General features: G+C 38.5%; 1 protein-coding gene across 16 annotated transcripts in view; it reads right to left on the bottom strand.

Moving 5' to 3' along the window:
• The window catches only part of SLC9B1 (solute carrier family 9 member B1), a 108,985-nt gene that overhangs the window by 46,942 nt on the left and 42,734 nt on the right, over nucleotides 1-19,309 (bottom strand). For 15 of the 16 annotated variants that reach the window (XR_016212358.1, XM_070047787.2, XM_089302996.1 and 12 more), the window contains 3 exons: nucleotides 15,205-15,375; nucleotides 13,219-13,361; nucleotides 10,987-11,114 (listed from right to left, as the gene is read on the bottom strand). Coding sequence is in view for 15 of the 16 variants with exons in the window: in XM_070047787.2 (XP_069903888.1) it covers nucleotides 10,987-11,114; nucleotides 13,219-13,361; nucleotides 15,205-15,375 (442 nt within the window). In the remaining variant the exon portion in view is untranslated. Of the gene's footprint in view, nucleotides 1-10,986; nucleotides 11,115-13,218; nucleotides 13,362-15,204; nucleotides 15,376-19,309 lie in introns of those variants that run through there. The other variant, XM_089303008.1, reaches the window with a different exon arrangement.

Below are 19,309 nucleotides of genomic sequence, written 5' to 3'. Positions count from 1 at the left end.
AGGATGTGGGGGGAAAAGGCATGCTAATCCAATGTTGGTGGGAATGTAAACTAGTACAGCCATTATGGAAGACAGTATGGAGTTACCTCAGAAAGCAGAATATAGATTTGCCATATGACTAAGACATCCCACTCCTGAGAATTTACCCAAAGGAAATGAAATCAGCATATTAAAAGTTATCTGTATCCCTATGTTTATTGCTGCTCAATTTACAATAGATAAGATATGGAATCAACCCAAATGTCCATCAGCTGTTGACTGGATAAAGAAATTATGGTATATATATACACACTATAAAAAAGGATGAAATACTGTCTTACAACAAAATGGATGCAACTGGAAACCATTATACTTAGTAAAATAAGCCAGTTCCAAAAAGACAAATACCATATATTTTCCCTGACCTGTGGTAACTAATGAGAGTATCAAATATTTAATGTATAGGAGTGAAATTGACATTTTGAGATTCAGTGGTTGCTTACAGCCCTGAATGGTGTTTGGTGTTTGTTTTTTTTTTCCTTTTTACTATTTGTTGAACTCTTTACTAATGTAGCATTAAAGTAAACTGAAATTAGATCACTTTAAAAATTAGGAGAGGGATTAGGAGAGGAAGGAGGAAGAAGGGTGGGAGCATGGGCACGAGGGAGGGTAGGGTGGGATATTTTATTATATTCCTAAATCTATATACATGAAATACATGAAATTTGCATACTTTAAATAAAATTACAAAAAGAAAACATGGAAAAAAACAAAAAAGCAAAATAAAATAAATTAATAAATACAGTATCAATAAGGACAAGGTTATAGGAAATCTCAAGTGTATATAATATGATTTGTTGTGACATTCCTTTTTGTGGAAGGTCATGCTTTAGAAACTTATATTGGAAAACTTATCAAACCTTTGAAGTAAACAGGGAAAAGAAAGGAAAGTATGGATATATACTTTTTCTTCTTCTCTGTATTTTATACTTATACATATCTATATCTATATCTATATTTATCTTTCTGCAATGAATTACATTTTCTCCTTAAAAAAAAAACAAGATCCCATCTATATGTTGCCTATAAGAAACATCCTTCACCAATAAAGATACACACAATCTGAAAATGAAAGGATGACAAAAGATATTTCATGAAAATAGAATTCAAAAATTAAGAGTAGCAATACTCATATCAGACCAAACAGATTGTAAGACAAAAAATGTCGAAATAGACAAAGAAGGTCATTATGTAATGCTTAAGGGATCAATTCAACAAGATGAGTATAGTAAATGTATATGCAACCAATGCTAGGGGATGCAATTTTTTTTTAAGATTTACTTATTTATTTGAAAGTCACAATACAGAGAAGGAAAGATGGAGAGAAAGAGAAAAAGAGAGAGAGAGAGAGAGAGAGAGAGAATCTTCCTCCCACTGGTTCACTGCTCAGATAGCTGCAATAACCAAGGCTGAGCAAAGGCAGGAATCGGGAGTATCACCCATATCTCTCATGTGGGAGAGAGAGACTCAGACACTTGGGCCAACTTCTGCTACTTTTCCAATGCCATTAGTATAGAGCTGGATCAGAAGTGGAGCAGCTGAGACAGAAATTGGTACCCATATGAGATGCTAGTGCTTCAGGTGGTGGCTTTATCTATTATGCCACAATGTCAGCTCCAGACACTCAGTTTTATTAAACAAATGTTAATGAACCTAAAGGGAGATATAAGCTCCAGTACAATAATAATGGGGAACTTTAACACCCTACTTTCATCAATGGACAGCCCAATCAGACCAAAAATCAACAAAGAAACAAGAGAGCTATTCTACACTATAGAGCAAATGGATCTAATAGATATTTTTTAAAAAAGATTTATTTGTTCATTTGAAAGGCAGAGTTACAGAGAGGCAGAGGCAGAGAGGGGCGGGCGGGGTGGGTAGAGTCTTCTATCTGCTGGTTCACTCCCTAAATGGCTGCAATAGCTGGAGCTGGGTGGATCAGAAGCCAGGGGCCAGGAGCTTCTTCCAGATCTCCCACACAGGTGCAGGGGCCCAAGCACCTGGTCCATCTTCTACTGCTTTCACAGGCCTTAGCACAGAGCTGGACAGGAAGTAGAGCAGCCGGGACTTGAACCAACACATGGGATGCCAGCACTGCAGGCAGCAGTCTTACCTGCTACACCTCAGTGTTGGCCACGCTAATATTTACAGAACATTTCAACCCACAGCTGCAGAATACACATTATTTTCACCAGTCCACGGAACATTCTCTAGGAGAAACCACATACTAGGCCACAAAACAAGTCTCAACAAGATAAAAAAATTGAAATCATACCATGTATTCCTGATCACAATGGAATAAAGCTGTAAATTCACAACAGAAGAAATTCTAGAAAATATACCAACACATGGGGTCTGAGCAACATGCTTCTGAGGATCCAGTACTGCAACTCAGTGGATGCTGCCTGAGACACAAGCAGATTCAAGTCCCAGCTGCTCCACTTCTTATCCATCTTTCTGCTAGCACATGTGGGACAGCAGTGGAAGATGGCCCAGGTACTTGAGCTCCTGCCACCCATATGGGCTGAGGCTCCTGGTTTTACTTGAGCTCCTGCCACCCATATGGAAGAGGCTCCTGGTTTTGTCCTGACCCAGTCTCAGAAATTGTTGCCAACTGGGGAGTGAACCAATGGATAGAAGACCCATCTCTCCCTCTCTCTCTCCCTCTCTCTGTAACTCTGCATTTTAAATAAATAAATAAATAAATATTTAAAAGAAAAAAGCTCCTGAATGAACAGTGAGTTACAGAAGAAATCAAAAAGTAGAAAAAAAATTCCTTGAGGGGCCAGCACTGTGGTGCATTATACCACCACTTGTGACACTGGCGATTCTTGTGAGAGCACTGGTCTTGTGATCCAACTTCTTGCTCATGTGCCTGGGAAGGCAGTGGAAGGTGGTCCAAGTGCTTGGGTCTCCGTAACACACATGGGAGTCCTGAATGGAGGGTCCTGGTTCCTAGCTTTGGCCTGGCCTAGCCCCAGCTGTTGTGGACATCTGAGGGGTGAACGAGTAGATGGAAGATCTCCCCCTTTCACTCTTTGATTCTGTTTCAAATAAACAAATAAATAAATATTTAAAAAAATTACTTTAAATGAATGAAAATGAAATTGCAACATATCAAAATTTATGGGACATAGCAAAAGTAGTGTTTTTTTATTATTATTTTTTGACAGGCAGAGTTAGACAGTGAGAGAGAGAGACAGAGAGAAAGGTCTTCCTTCCGTTGGTTCACCCCCAAATGGCCGCTATGGCTGGTGCACTGCGCCGATCCAAAGCCAAGAGCCAGGTGCTTCCTCCCGGTCTCCCATGCGGGTGGACTTGGGCCATCCTCCACTGCCCTGCCGGGCCATAGCAGAGAGCTGGACTGGAAGAGGAGCAACCAGGACAGAATCTGGTGCCCCAACTGGGACTAGAACCCAGGTTGCCGGTGCTGTAGGTGGAGGATTAGCCAAATGAGCCGCGGCGCCAGCCAAAAGCAGTGTTAAGAGGAAAGTTTATAGCAACAAATACCCACATAAAAAATTGGAAAGGTATTAAATAAATTATCTAACAATGTATCTCAAAGACCTAGAAAAACAAGAACAAACCAAACCCCAAATTAGTAGGAGGAAAGAAATATTAAAAATTAGAAAAAGAATAAAATAGAAAAATAAAAGATCAGTGAAATGAACAGCCTTTTAAAAAAATAAACAAAACTGATAAAATCATTGGCCTAACTAACCAAAAAGAGTAGAGGGGAGGAGAAAACCCAAATTAATAAAATCAGAAATGGAAAAGATGTTAAAATCGACAGGATAGAAATATAAAGAATCTTCAGGACCTACTACTAACAGCTATATGATAACAAGTTGGAAAATCTGGAAGAAATATACAGATTTCTGGACATATACAATTTAACGAAATTGAGGTACAAAGATATAGAAAGCTGAATAGTCCAATAGTCAAGGCTGAGATTGAATCAGTAATAAAAAGCTTCCCAACAAAGAAAAATCCAGGAACAAATGGCTTCACTGCTGAATTCTACTGAACTTTTATTTATTATTTTTTAAAGATTTATTTTTTTTTTAAATTGAAAGGCAAAGTTACAGAAAGATAAAGGAAGAAGAGGCAGGGTGGAGGGGAGAGAGAGAGACATATCTTCTATTAGATGGTTATGTCCGAAATGACCAAATGGCTGGTGTTGGGCCAGGCTAAAGGCAGGAGTCAGGAGCTTCATCTGGGTCTCTCACACGGGAACAAGTGCCTAATAACTTGGGCCATTTTCCCCTGCTATCCCCAGGCACATTAGCAAGGAGTTGGATTGGAAGTGGAGCAGCTGGGACTCGAACCAGCACTGTATTGGATGCTGGTGTTGCAGGTGGCGACTTTACCTACAATGCCACAGCACTAGCTCCTCTACCAAATTTAGGGAAGAACTAATTATAATTCTTCCTAAGCTATTCAAAAAACTGAAAGGGAGGAAACCCTTCCAAACTCATTCTGTGAAGCCAGAATACTTTAATTTCAAAACAAGAAAAAGATACAAGAAATAAAATTTGAGACTGATATCTCTGGTGAACACAGATGTAAAAATTGTCAACAAAATACAGCTAATTGAATCCAATGGCACATCAAAAAGGCCATCCACCATGACAAAGTAGGATTTATGCTAGTGATTCAGGGGTGAACTGGTCCAATAAATGCAAATCAATAAACCTGATACATCACATCAACAAAATGAAGGATAAAACCATGTGACTATCTCCATAGATGGAAAAAAAGCATTTTATAAAATACGAAATCCTTTCATAACAAAAAAACCTTTACAAGATCGAGTACAGAATGAATGTACCCCAACACAAAAAAGTCAATCTATAACAAACCCACAGCCAGCATCACATTGAACAGTGAAAAGATGGAAGTATTTCCATTAAACTCTGGGTCCAAACAAGGATGTTCATTCTAGCCCCTATTATTCAATATAATTCTGGAAGTTTTAGCTAGATCCCTTAGGCAAGAAAGAGATATCAAAGTGAGACAAATTGACAAAGAAGACTTCAAATCATATCATCCCTGTTTGCAGATGACATGATCTTTTATATAGGGGAACTTTGCCAAATTCTTTCATGATTTATAATAGTCTCTTAGTGGAAATTTAAATTGGTACAACCACTATGGAAAACAGTATGGAGATTCTTCAGAAAACTAAAAATAGATCTACCATATGACCCAGCCATTCCACTCGTAGGAATATATCCAAAGGAAATGAAACCAGCATATGAAAGACTTACTTGCACTCCCATGTTTATAAAAGCTCAATTAACAGTAGCAAAGATATGGAATCCAGTTGATGACTGGATCAAGAAAACATGGTATATATTCCAATGGAATGTTACTCAGCCATAAAAAGAATGAAATCCTGACATTTGCAATAAAATGGATGCAACTGGAAGTCATTATGCTAAGTGAAATAAGTCAGATGCAGAAAGATAAATATAATATATTTTCTCTTACTTGTGGATGTTAATACAGAGTATAAAACTGTGTGGATGTCAAATCATTTTGTATTTAGTTATAAATATTATTTCACTGAATTATGCCATGATACAACATACTCTTCTTTCCCCATTTAAAAAAAAAAGAAAGAAAGAAATACCAGAGGGGAGGAAAAGTAAGGACTCTTGAGGTCCTAATAATGTTGTGTTCTTAGTTTGTGTGTTGGTTATAAGAGTGTTCAGAGGGCAAAAATTACAAAATATACAGACTGCATTTCTTGGTTTGTATCCTGTAATTAAATAAAATGTTTAAATTAAAAAATACAAATGGCTAACAAATATATGAAAAAATGCATATCAGAAGCCATCAGTAAAATACAAATCAAAAGCAAAATGAGATATCACCTCACCCCTATCTGAATAGTCATTGTCAAAAAGACAGCAACTTGGGGCCAGTGCTATGGCGCAGCAGGTAAAGCTACTGCCTGCAGTGCTGGCATCCCATAAGGGCACCAGTTTAAGACCTGGCTGCTCCACTTCTGATCCAGCTCTCTGCTATGGCCTGGGAAAGCAGTAGAAGATGGCCAACAGTACAGATATTTCTTTCTAACTTTCTTTTTAAAATTTATTTATTTATTTAAGAGAGAGAGAGAGAGAGAAAGAGAGAAGGGGCTTTCCATCTGCTGATTCACTCCCTAAGTGGCCACAAACTTCATCTGAGTCTCCCATGTGGGTAGAAGGGGACCAAGCACTTGGACCATCTTCCAGTGCTTTTTCTAGGTTATTTACAGAGAGCTGGATTGTAAGTGGATCAGCTGAGACATGAACTGGCGCCTATATGAGATTCTGGCATTGTAGGCAGAGGCTTTACTTGCTTGGGGTGGTGATGCTGGCCCCAAGATTTCTTAAAAAACTAGAGATAGACTGTCATATAGTCCAGCAATCCTATTCCTGGGTATATACTCAAAAGACACAAACTCACAGTTTCAAAGAACTCTACAATATTTATAGCAGCATTGTTCACAAAATATGGAAATGAAGGTGTCCATCATCAGATGAATAAATGGACTAAGAAAGCGTGGTGATACAATGGGATACTATACAGGTATAAAACGAAATTGGGTCATTTGCAGCAAAACGGATGGCATTAGAGGGCATCATGTTGAGGGAAATCAGCCAGACACAGAAGGTAAACCACATGTTCTCCCTTATATGTGGAGCTAAAATTAAAAAAAAAAAAACAAAAACAAAAAACAAAAACAAAACTTCAGTCTAAATATAGAATGCTGATTAGTACAGGCTAGGAGGGGTGAGAGGTTTAAAAGGAATTTGAATTTGAATTAATAAAAAACAGGGAAGTTGGAAGTGGTTCATTAATTTTGGCTAATACACTATTATGAGATATTAATGGAGAAATTGGATGGGGTAAATGGGAACTTATTATTTTACTACCTCACAATTCTTGTTTTGTAAATTTAAAATTAACATTAAAATTTGGAAAATAAATACATAAATGATTGAAAACAGATCTAAATTAATTTGAGCAGCAGGGAGAAAGAAAGGGAAGACAGAGAGAAAGAGAAAGAGAGAAGTAATGAGAGAAAGAAAGCAAGAGAGAGAGTGAGCTCCCATTCACTGGTTTTACTCCTTACATGGTTACAGGGGCCAGGCTGTGGTGGGCTGGAGTCAGGAGCTGGGAACATAATCCCAATATTCACTCAGGTGGCAAGAACCTGATTACTCGAGCCATTACTGCTGACTCCAAAGGGCTGTATTAGCAGGAAGCTGGAGTCAGGAGCCAGAGCTGGAAATAAACCTAGACACTCCAATATGAGTGTGTGATCATCATAACTGCTAAGTTAAATGCCTGTTCCAAGATCTCACTTTTAAAATCGAACTTAAAAGTAAAATAATATATATAAATATTTCTTAATAAACATATTTGTGGCCATGGGTAAAAAGGACATTTTGTGTGACACATAAGAATGACATTAAAGACAAATTTAGAAAAATCCAATTACATTTGAAAAACTATTATTAAATAAAAATAGTTATAGTCTGCTTTTTACCCCCCCTTTTGATTTTCAATTTCCAAGGTCAAGTGCATGATTTTAAATATTAACTCTTATTTGTTGGTGATAATACACCCTTTTAAAAACTGAAAAAAATTTATCACAAGTAAAGTTAAATATCTAGTGACATACTAGGACAATATATTTGCAATACCTATAATATATAGATTGTAAAACAGATATAATCAATAAGGAAGAGAAGAATAACTCAAAAGAAAACCAGCCAGATGATATGAACAGGCTAGTCAAAAGAAAAATCAAAAGGATAAATTAAAGCTTATAAATAATAAAATTTAACTAAGTGAAAACAACAAACAAATACCATCTTTCATTTACCAGAATGTAAAAAATTCCTAAAATTTGATAATATCAAAAATTTTGAAGGATTTGAAAGGCCAACAAGTACTCTTTTTTTTTGACAGGCAGAGTGGACAGTGAGAGAGAGAGACAGAGAGAAAGGTCTTCCTTTGCCGTTGGTTCACCCTCCAATGGCCGCCACGGCTGGCGCACTGCAGCCGGCGCACCATGCTGATCTGATGGCAGGAGCCAGGTGCTTCTCCTGGTCTCCAATGGGATGCAGGGCCCAAGCACTTGCGCCATCCTCCACTGCACTCCCTGGCCACAGCAGAGAGCTGGCCTGGAAGAGGAGCAACCGGGACAGAATCTGGCGCCCCAACCGGGACTAGAACCCGGTGTGCCGGCGCCGCAAGGCGGAGGATTAGCCTAGTGAGCCACGGCGCCGGCCACAACAAGTACTCTTAAACTCTGTTGGTGATGTGTAATGTGATCTGTTGAAGGCATCTGGGCAACATTTATAAAAATTGAAAGTGCAAATAATCCTGGTAACTATTATAGACAAACTCATATTTGAATAAAATGGAAAAATAAGATGCTATTTGCTATAACATTGTAGATAAAAATCTGGTTGTGTCATTTATTATAATATTACACAATTAAAATATCTACATGTTTTAAAAAGATAAATCTTAAGAACGCTATGAGTAAAAAGAGAAAATTGTGGCCGGTGCTGTGGCTCACTTGGCTAATCCTCTGCCTGCAGCGACGGCACCCCAGGTTCTAGTCCCGGTTGGGGCACTAGATTCTGTCCCGGTTGCTCCTCTTCCAGTCCAGCTCTCTGCTGTGGCCCAGGAGGGCAGCGGAGGATGGCCCAAGTGCTTGGGTCCCTGCACCCGCACGGGAGACCAGGAGGAAGTACCCGGCTCCTGGCTTCGGATTGGTGCAGTGCCGGCAGTAGCGGCCATTTGGGGAGTGAACCAACAGAAGGAAGACCTTTCTCTCTGTCTCTCTCACTGTCTATAACTCTGTCTCTCTCTCTCTCTCTCTCTCACTGTCTAACTCTGCCTGGCAAAAAATAAATAAAAAAAGAGAGAAAATTGTAAGGGAAACATTCTCTCATATGATTTATATAAAAATGCAGAAATAACATTTTTTTCCTGTGTGCTTACGTATAAGTTGGAGGAGATCCTTTAAAAAAAAGTTCATAGAAAAATGTGTTTTAGTAAAAAATTATGCATGGATTTCAAAATGTTTTTTGCATCAAAAATTTTATCTTTTAATTCAATTTTCACAAATGTCTTTGAGTTCCCTATATATATTATATATATATTTATATTTATTTATTTATTTGACAGGTAGAGTTACAGACAGTGAGAGAGAGAGAGAGAGACAGAGAGAAAGGTCTTCCATCTGATGGTTCACCCTCCAAATGGCCGCAATGGCCAGAGCTACGCTGACCTGAAGCCAGGAGCCAGGTGCTTCCTCCTGGTCTCCCATGCGGGTGCAGGGCCCAAGGACTTGGGCCATCCTCCACTGCACTCCCGGGCCACAGCAGAGAGCTGGACTGGAAGAAGAGCAACCGGGACTAGAGCTCAGTTCCCATATGGGATGCCGGCGCTGCAGGCGGAGGATTAACCTAGTGCGCCATAGCGTCAGCCCTGCCTATAGATATATTTTAGAAGTATAGAATTCTTTTTAAAGGCTTAGAACAATAGTGTGAAAATCATGACATCACTTTGGGTAGAGTATAGGCACTAGAATTTGAAGATACAGGAAAAGACACTTTATTTTTATCTAAAGTTCTAATTTTTCTTTCTTTCTTTCTTTCTTTTTTTTTTTTTTTTTTTTGGACAGGCAGAGTGGACAGTGAGAGAGAGAGAAAGGTCTTCCTTTGCCATTGGTTCACCCTCCAATGGTCGCTGCGGCCAGCGCACCGTGCTGATCCGACGGCAGGAGCCAGGTGCTTCTCCTGGTCTCCCATGGGGTGCAGGGCCCAAGCACTTGGGCCATCCTCCACTGCACTCCCTGGCCACAGCAGAGAGCTGGACTGGAAGAGGGGCAACCAGGACAGAATCTGGCGCCCCGACCGGGACTAGAACCCGGTGTGCTGGCGCCGCAAGGCGGAGGATTAGCCTAGTGAGCCGCGGCGCTGGCCTAAAGTTCTAATTTTTCAACAAATAAAATGTCTTTAGATATTTTATAATGAAAATTAATTTTAAAAATCCACTGGATTTGGCACCAAGTATGCAATGGATGACCTTTGCTGCAAATTTCATTGGAATGGATAAGTTGAGGCAAAAGTTATTATTTTTTTGACAGGCAGAGTTAGACATTGAGAGAGAGAGACAGAGAAAATGGTCTTCCTTTTTCCGTTGGTTCATACCCCAAATGGCCACTACGGCCAGTGTGCTGCACCAATCCGAAGCCAGGAACCAGGTGCTTCCTCCTGGTCTCCCATGCGGGTGCAGGGCCCAAGCACTTGGGCCATCCTTCACTGCCATCCCAGGCCACAGCAGAAAGCTGGATTGGAAGAGGAACAACCAGGACAGAACCGGTGCCCCAATCAGGACTAGAACCCGGGGTGCCGGGGCCACAAGCAGAGGATTAGCCTAGTGAGCTGCGCTGCTGGCAGAGGCAAAAGTTAATTTTGAGGAATCTGGATATTAACCAATTGTAGAGCAGACAAAAACAGATGAAGCAGTGAATCTAGGAGAAGATTTTTTATTTCTTTTCTTGTTTTTAAAAATGAGAGAGTTTTATTTCTGTGTCTATCTCTACATAAACTCTTTCTCTCATACAAACAGTATAGAAGAAAGAGGCCACTGGATAGGTTACAATATACAGCCATGTAACAATACAGAAGAGAAGGAATACATCAATGAAGTGAATTAACTTCACTCTATACATTTAGGGACTATGAAGGTTTGTCAAAGATATGATAGATTTCAGACACAGCTATACTTTTGATCAATTAATTTCCATGGTTTTCTACCATTGTGAAGAGAACTTTAACAAAGAGTCTGTCTCTGTAATATTTGACTTGTTCAATAATTTAACCTAAGAATCCTTAATATTTTCATAGGGAAAAATGAGAAAAAAATTACCCTAATAGAAATCCCCATTCCCAGGGAAGTTTCATAATGAAGTGGGAAAAAACAGCAGCTGAACAGGCTTCCATGATACACGGACCCATGGACAGTCTTAAACAAACTCCCTTCAAATGCTTCAAAGCCTGAAACAAAAAAGGTTACATTTAGATAAATTTTATAATGACCAACAAGAAAATTATTTAAGCAAATATGAAATATAGAGCCTTTTTTGAGTAAACTAAATTTACTAAAACTAAATTTCATCTGACCAGATTGTTCCTATTGTATTGGTCTTAGAGCTCTAATACTCAAACAGCTCACCATGGGTTGGATTACAAACAGTTTCACATTGTATAAAACACTATTACATTTTATTTATTTGTTTTTTAAAGACTTACTTATTTATCTGAAAGGCAGAGTTATAGAGAGGCTGAGGCAAAGAGAGAGGTCTTCCATCCGCTAGTTCACTCTCCAAAATGGCCACAATGGCCAGAGTGGGGCCAATCTGAAGCCAGGAACCAGGAGCTTCCTCCAGGTCTCCCACACAGGAGCAGGGGCCCAAGGACTTGGTTCATCTTCTGCTGCTTTCTCAGGCCATAGTGGAGAGCTAGATAGGAAGTGGAGCAGCCGGGACTTTAACCCGAGCACATATGGGATGTCAGCACTGCAGGTGGCGGCTTTAAATGCTATGCCACAACGCTGGCCCCTAAATTTTAATTATTAAAAAAGATTCATTTCTTTGTGATTAAATAATTACTTCTACTTTCCCTAATATATGGTATAATGATAATATCAGTTAATTTTGGAAATAAACTGGTTAACTTATTACATAGAAAATACCAGTGTGTCAAAAAGAGAAAAATCATTTAAAAACTGCATAATTAACTTAAAAAGGGAGAAGTCTTCCAATCTTTCATGGTTCAAATTTTCTACCGGAGAACTGAATAAATTATCACTTGATTTAATTACTTATACTTTTGAGATAGTATTTCCATTAAACCCATATATTTGCCGCACTTATCTGACTAGCTCTTACATTCATGAACAATCATCTTGAAATTCACATAGATTATGATCCCTAGATTGTAATATTTTAGGAAGTCTTTCAAAAGATTAGTTTTTGCCGGCGCCGCGGCTCACTAGCGGCGCCGGCACACCGGGTTCTAGTCCCGGTCGGGGCGCCAGATTCTGTCCCGGTTGCCCCTCTTTCAGGCCAGCTCTCTGCTGTGGCCACGGAGTGCAGTGGAGGACGGCCCAGGTGCTTAGGCCCTGCACCCCATGGGAGACCAGAAGTACCTGGCTCCTGCCATCGGATTAGTGTGGTGCACCGGCTGCGGCGCGCCGGCCGTGGCGGCCATTGGAGGGTGAACCAACGGCAAAAAGAAGACCTTTCTCTCTGTCTCTCTCTCTCTCACTGTCCACTCTGCCTGTCAAAAAATAAAAATAAATAAATAAATAAAAGATTAGCTTTTACAATTATTCAAAAATAATTAAGATCATACATTTGTGGAGTAGTAATGAAACAAAAATATTATTGAAATTCTTAATTTCCCTAAAAAAGAAAAAAAAATCCCCTTACAGAGGGAACTAATTCTTAATTAACTGTAAAGTTCTCCATAAAACAGTATACTACTAATAGATATGCTATATTAGAGACATCTGTATCTGCAAATCACTAAAGATGATCTTGGGGCTGGTGCTGTGGTATAGCAGGTTAGGCTGTGTCCTCTGATGCCAGCATCCCATATTGACACCATTCTGAGTCCTGGCTGCTCCATTTCCAATCCAGCTCCCTGCTAATGGCCAGGGAAAAGCAGTGGAGGATGGCTCAAGTGTTTGGGCTCCTGCCACCCACGTGGGAAACCAGGATGAAGCTCTTGGCTCCTGGCTTTGGCCTGGCCCAGTCTTGGTTGCTGGGGAGTGAACAAGCGAATGAAAGCACTCTCTCTTTCTCTCTTCACTTGTCTCTCCCCTCTCTGTGTAACTCTGGCTTTCAAATAAATAAACGAATAAATCTTAAAAAAATGATTTCAAGTAGAGACCTTCCTTCATAGCAATTTCTCTTCATATCAGTAATAATGTTGGCTGGAGATAGAACTAAGGTGCAGTATTTCTGGAAAGTCTATTCTTTAGCCTAGTTTTGCTTACAGACTCCAATTGGAACAACTATAATAAAAATTCTGCTTCTTTTCTCACCACTGCCTAATATTTGAAATAACTTTAATCAAGTTATAATTGCAAATCTACCTTTGCATCAAGTCCAAGCCCTGCTCGTATAAGGATAATGGTAAGCGCAATGTTTCTTAAAGTTGAAGACCATGTGTTATGAATTTGGACATGCTTACTGATGAATGGAACATTCCTGATGATAAAACCAGCCAGTAACATCCCTTAAAGGAAAGAAGATACAGTAAGTCTGATTTAGTTCATTTTTCTAAGTGAGAAAATAAAAATGTTTAATTACTTCTCTTCAAGAACACTGTCTCTCATTGCTTTGGTGAAAGGCAGGTTACATAGCAGTAGTGGAGATAGAATAAAAAAGGAATGGAGATAAGAAACACCACATTCAAATGAAAATTTAAATCTAATTACTGAACACAAATAGGCAAGGACAGGAGTGGGGAGAATGAGCTGGAATGGCCAGATAACGGAACTCTCCCCTCCCCTTTAGTAAGGCACTGGTGGGTTTTAGGCAGCAAGTGATATATTGAGTCTTGTGTTTTCTATGGGATGTTCTGGTGAATTAGAGCTAAAACTGGAAATGGACCTGTTAGAAGTCTATGCCCATAGTACATTCAAATGCTAGAAACAGTCTAAGCTGCAGCAAATGTAAAGATTTTGGAGAGGAGGAAAAAGATTTGATGAACACTTAGGAGCTGCTTCTAGGTGGGTATTACAGACACAGAAAGAGGGTTAGAGATACCATGTAGAGATTATCTTTACTGATTGTGCACTGAATAATTTAGATGTATTGATTACTTAGAAGATAAGAGGCATAGCTCACAAAAACTTTTCCACTAATTTTCCTTTGTTCAGCTGAAGACCTATAGGACAAAGGTGATGAAGAAGTATGGTATAGGGGCTGACACTGTGGCACAGCAAGTTAATCCTCCACCTGCAGAGCTGGCATCCCATATGGGTGCCGGTTTGAGTCCCAGCTGCTCCTCTTCCGATCCAGCTCTTTGCTATGGCCTGGGAAAGCAGCAGAAGATGGCTAAGTACTTGGGTCCTTGGACCGCTATGGGAGACTTGGAAGAAGCTCCTGACTCCTGGCTTAGGATTGGCATAGTTCTGGCCACCTGGGGAGTGAACCAGCACATGGAAGACCTTTCTCTGTTTCCTCTTCCTCTCACTGTCTGTAACTCTACCTCTCAAATAAATAAACAAAATCTTAAAAAAAAGAAATCTGGTATAATACAGTTGAGGCAGATGGTGTATCTGTGATTATACATTGTGGAGATACCTAAATAGGTTACTAAAAAAAAAATCATAGGACCTCTCTACAAAATTTGATTCTTGTAATTGTATTTGAGTTAGATTATCTATAGGAAAATTCAGTTTATTGTAAATTTTTCTCCTTCCATATTATACTTAAAATCAAGAACATCCTAATAAATTATAAAACAATAGGAATTATACATTGAAGATATGCAAATTATTTTAAAAACAGATTTTGAAAAAAAAATCTGTGGGTGTATGTGGAGAGATTAAATACAACTATAACAGAGCCCTCTCAGGGCCAGCATTGTGATGCAGTAATTTAAATCACTGTCTATGATGCCAGCATCCCATATGGATACTGGTTTGAACCCCACCTGATGCACTTCTGATCTAGCTCCCTTCTAATTCACCACAGAAAGCAGAGGATGATGGCCTGAGTACCTGGGACTTTGCCATTCATGTGGGAGACCCAGATGGAGTTTCAGGTTCCTATTGCAGCTGTTTAGGCAGTGAACTAGAACATGGAAGATTTCTCTCTCTCTCTCTCTCTCAGGTTCCTATTGCAGCTGTTTAGGCAGTGAACTAGAACATGGAAGATTTCTCTCTCTCTCTCTCTCTCTCTCTCTCTCTTCACACACTCACACACACACACACACACAAACAGTAAATGCATAAAGAAGCTATATAGATCATATTACATTAAAATATTTCTCAATTAATATACAGCTAGACTAGAAGATTTTCACAATTTACAGATAGTAACAAAGAAAAGAGATCTAATTATATACTTACCAAGAAGAGGTGGAAGTGGAGGCACTGAAGGTATTCTAATTAGTTGTAAAAGTTTACCCCCAATTATAGCACAATAAAAAACAATTAACAGTCCAAATAAATTTCCACCAGGAAGCACTGCAGGGCCTGAGAGTGACCAGGTTATACACCATATCATAAGGAGTATAACTCCTGAAACAGAAAAAAACTTATCTACATAAACATAGATACAAAAATAAAAAGAATTATATTTTATCAAATGTATAATTATACAATTATATATTTTATAATATAGTAAATGCATAATATATACATATTTTATACAACATATTCATATATTAATAGCCAATGTTATACAATGTACATAGTATAGATTAACATCGCTTACTGATATGGCTGAAGAAAAATATCTGCTTAAAAGACTTTCAACTTATTGGACAGATTTTAAAGAGAGTGCTTTTATTTAAGAAAACAGTTAAAAAACTATGCATTAATTCTTTAAATGGCTAAGAATTTCACAAGAGCTGGTATTGCTACTGGTAAAGCTGTTGCCTGCAATGCCAATATTCCATATGTGTACCAGTTCATGTCCTGGCTTTTCCATTTCTGATCCAGCTCCCTGATAATGGCCTAGGAAAACTAATGGAAGATGGTCTAAGTGTTTGGACCCCTGCTACACGTGTGGGAGATCCAGATGAAGCTTTTGTTTCATGGCTTTGGCCTGGCCCAGCCCTGGCTGATGTGGTCATCTTAGGAGTGAACCAGCAGATGGATGATCCCTCTCTCTGGCTGTTGCCCTAGCTATTGTGGGCATTTGATGAATAAATCAGTAGGCAGGAGATCTCTCTGTCTCTCTGCCTTTTAAAGAAAATAAATAAATAAGGAGGGAATAGAAAAAGAAAAAGGAGTTATGAAGAAAAGTGAAATAAAAGAAACAAGGAAGGAAGAAGTATTAAGGGAAGAATAAATTTAGGAGTAAGTAGTGCCTCAGAAGTCAAGGATAATGCTTCAGTAAGGAAAGAGCGTTCACTGGTATTAAAAGCTGCAAAGATCTTGGATAGGTATGCAGTCAGAAATGGCCAATGGATTTAGTTAATACACTTGATCACATTAAAATCAGAACAATTTCACCAATTATGGTCCTTTCCATATTCTAGCGATGAAGTATATTTACTAGCCTACATAGTACTTTATGCCTTGAATGTAAATACCAATATTGATTTACTTAGGACTTCCAGTTTAAAATCAAGAACTGAAGTATCTTATAAAATTCAAAGACATTTCCTAACAGTCACCAACAGTTTGCATGGCATCTCATCTACATAATAACTAATTTATATCCAAGCAATTTAGAAGTTTTTTTTTCACTTTTAAATTTGTTAATATATACAGAACAGATTTCATGAATGTCACAGGTGCAATTCTAAGGATACAATGATATTTTTCCTCCCTCCCACCCTCCACCTACCCTTCCTTTTTTTTTTTTTTTTTAACTGTCTGCAATATTGTACTTTCAATTGACTTTATAATCACAGGCTGAATGCTCCTCTAAAGAGCTTTACAAGTTAAAGGTAGCTAAATCACTGTTCTGCAGGGGGTACAGACAAGGGTTATTGACAACTATACTCTATGTTAGCTACAACCAATCAGAGAAAGCCTATGATGTTTGTTGTTTGGGGTCTGACTTATTTCACTAAGCATCATGGTGTCTAGTTGCATCCATTTTGTTGCAAAAGACAGGATATCATTGTTTTTCATGGCTGAGTGATTGCATATATGGAAGTTCCTAATAGTGCCTATAGTATTAATGCTCCTATTGAAGAAACCAACAATTTAATCAAGAAAAATAGAAATACGCACAAATTAAAATTATGTAAGTGCTGCAAAGAATTCATTGATCCTTGAAAGATGAGATTTTAATAAGCAAAGAATTAAGGCATGTTTTATTGAGGGACAGGCTGAACACATATACAGCAAGGTAAAGTCAAGAACACACTGAAAGGTGAATAAACCTGTCTGGTTGTAATAAGAACTTTTGAGAGGTAAGAGTAGAATGAAAATTAGGAACTGAAACATAAAGTACCTTGAATTCTGTAATAAAACTCAAAGTAAATAAATATGATGTAAGTAGAAATGATAGGATTTATAAACAAAGTAACTGGCAACAGCATGAGGAAAAAGAACAAAGATGATTATTATGAAATTTCTAGGCTAAAAGATATAACATTTTTTATATACTTAAAAACATTTTATATTCTTAAAAAAGGAGGAAAAAATAGGAACAGAATTATCTGATGAGATGATTTTTTTTGCTATTTTAAAAAAATCAATTTATTTAGCTTTTAAGGTAAATAAATTTCATGTATATCATATATACAGATTTAGGAGCATAGTGATACTTGATATATTTTTGACTACAATGCATCTGAGGCACTTAGTAAGCACATGGTTAAAGATTTACTATTATGTTTTTGGTTGAAGTAAGATTTTCTTTTGGCTCTCTAACAATTAGGACTATAGGTAAGCACAAACATTTGCTTAATAAATAAAATTTTGATGCATCTAAATTAATGTTACTTCAGTACAGTACCTAAATACCACAGCTGAGAAATTCTTTTGGGAATAGTTCTACCAAGAACTTTTAGAATACTAGTACAATTTTTTTTTTCTCCTAATGAGAAAGATTCCTTGTTCCTAATAATTCTTTTCAATGTGCCATTCTCAGAGTCCCATTTGGGCACACAATATGACAAAGCAATGTATATGGGACAGCTAGATTTCTTTCCTGGCTTATCTGTGAGAAATTTCAGATTTTAGAAAACATATAGTTCTCTTTTATCTTTAGGACAAACTATAAAAATTTGTTAAAACAGATGTTCCAGGAGCCGGTGTTGTGGTATAGTGGGTCAAAGTGCCACCTGCGATGGTGGCATCCCATATGGGCACCAGTTTGAGTCTTGGCTGCTCTACTTCTGATCCAGCTCCTTGCCAATGTGCCTGAGAAAGCAGCAGAGGATGGCTCAACTTCTGAGCCCATGAATCCTTGTGGGAGACCCAGAAGAAGCTCCAGGCAACTGGCTTAGATCTGGCCCAGCCCTTATAGTTGTGGCCACTTGGGGAGTGAACCAGCAGATGGAAGATTTCTCTCTCTCTCTGTACTCTGCCTTTCAAATAAATAAATCTTCCAAAAAAAAAAGATGCTTTAAAACTTTGTTTAAGGAATCAACCCAGATGTCCATCAACTGTTGACCAGATAAAGAAATTATGAAAAAAAAAGAAAGGCTTCTCTCCCACTCCCCTCTCTCCTCCCTCTCCCTCTCTCCTCCTTCTCCCCCTCCCCCCTCTCCTCGCTTGCTCCTCTCCTCTCTGTCTCTCTCTCTTACACTCTCCTTCTCCCTCTTTTTTCTTCCTCGCCCCTTCTCTCTGGTCTGCTGGGTTTTCCCAATAAACCCCTTCCCTTAAAAAAAATAAATTATGGTATATATATACACTATGGAGTACTAAGCTGTTAAAATAAATGAAATCCTGTCTTTTGCAACAAGATGGATCTAACTGGAAACTGTTATACTTAGTGAAATAAGCCAGTCCCAAAAAGACCAATACCATGTTTTCCCTGATCCGAGGCAACTAATAGAGTACCTGAAATGTAATGTCTTTGAGTAAAATAGACATTTTGAGATTCGATTTGCAGCTTCATAATGACATGATGTTGAGCATCTTTTCATATGCTAACTTGCCGTATATATACCTTATTTTGCAGGGTGTGTGTTCCAGTGTTTCATTGTTAATAGGAGTGTTTTTCTTATTGATGAGTTTGAAGAATTTGTGTGTACACATACATTATGTGTGTATAAAAACTATTTATTTGAAAGAGAGAAGGGGGAGGGGAGATCCTCCAACCACTGTTTTGTTCCCCAAAAGCTCACTACAGCCAGGGATGGGCCAGGCTAAAGCCCCAAACATAATCCAGGTGTACCATGTGGGTGGCAGGGACCCAAGTACTTGAGTCATCAATTGCTGCCTCCCAGAGTGTGCAGGAAGCTGGAATTGGAAGTAGAGCTAGAACTTGCCCAGGTAATCTGATATGGGATATGGGCATTCCAAGAAAATATGCCAAATGCCTGTT

This window comes from Oryctolagus cuniculus, chromosome 8, assembly GCF_051225735.1.
Source record: "Oryctolagus cuniculus isolate XC-2025 breed Fujian yellow rabbit chromosome 8, ASM5122573v1, whole genome shotgun sequence".
Classification (NCBI taxonomy): Eukaryota; Metazoa; Chordata; class Mammalia; order Lagomorpha; family Leporidae; genus Oryctolagus; species Oryctolagus cuniculus.
Note: the sequence above shows the minus strand (reverse complement) of the source record. Positions and strands in the feature narration are given on the sequence as shown.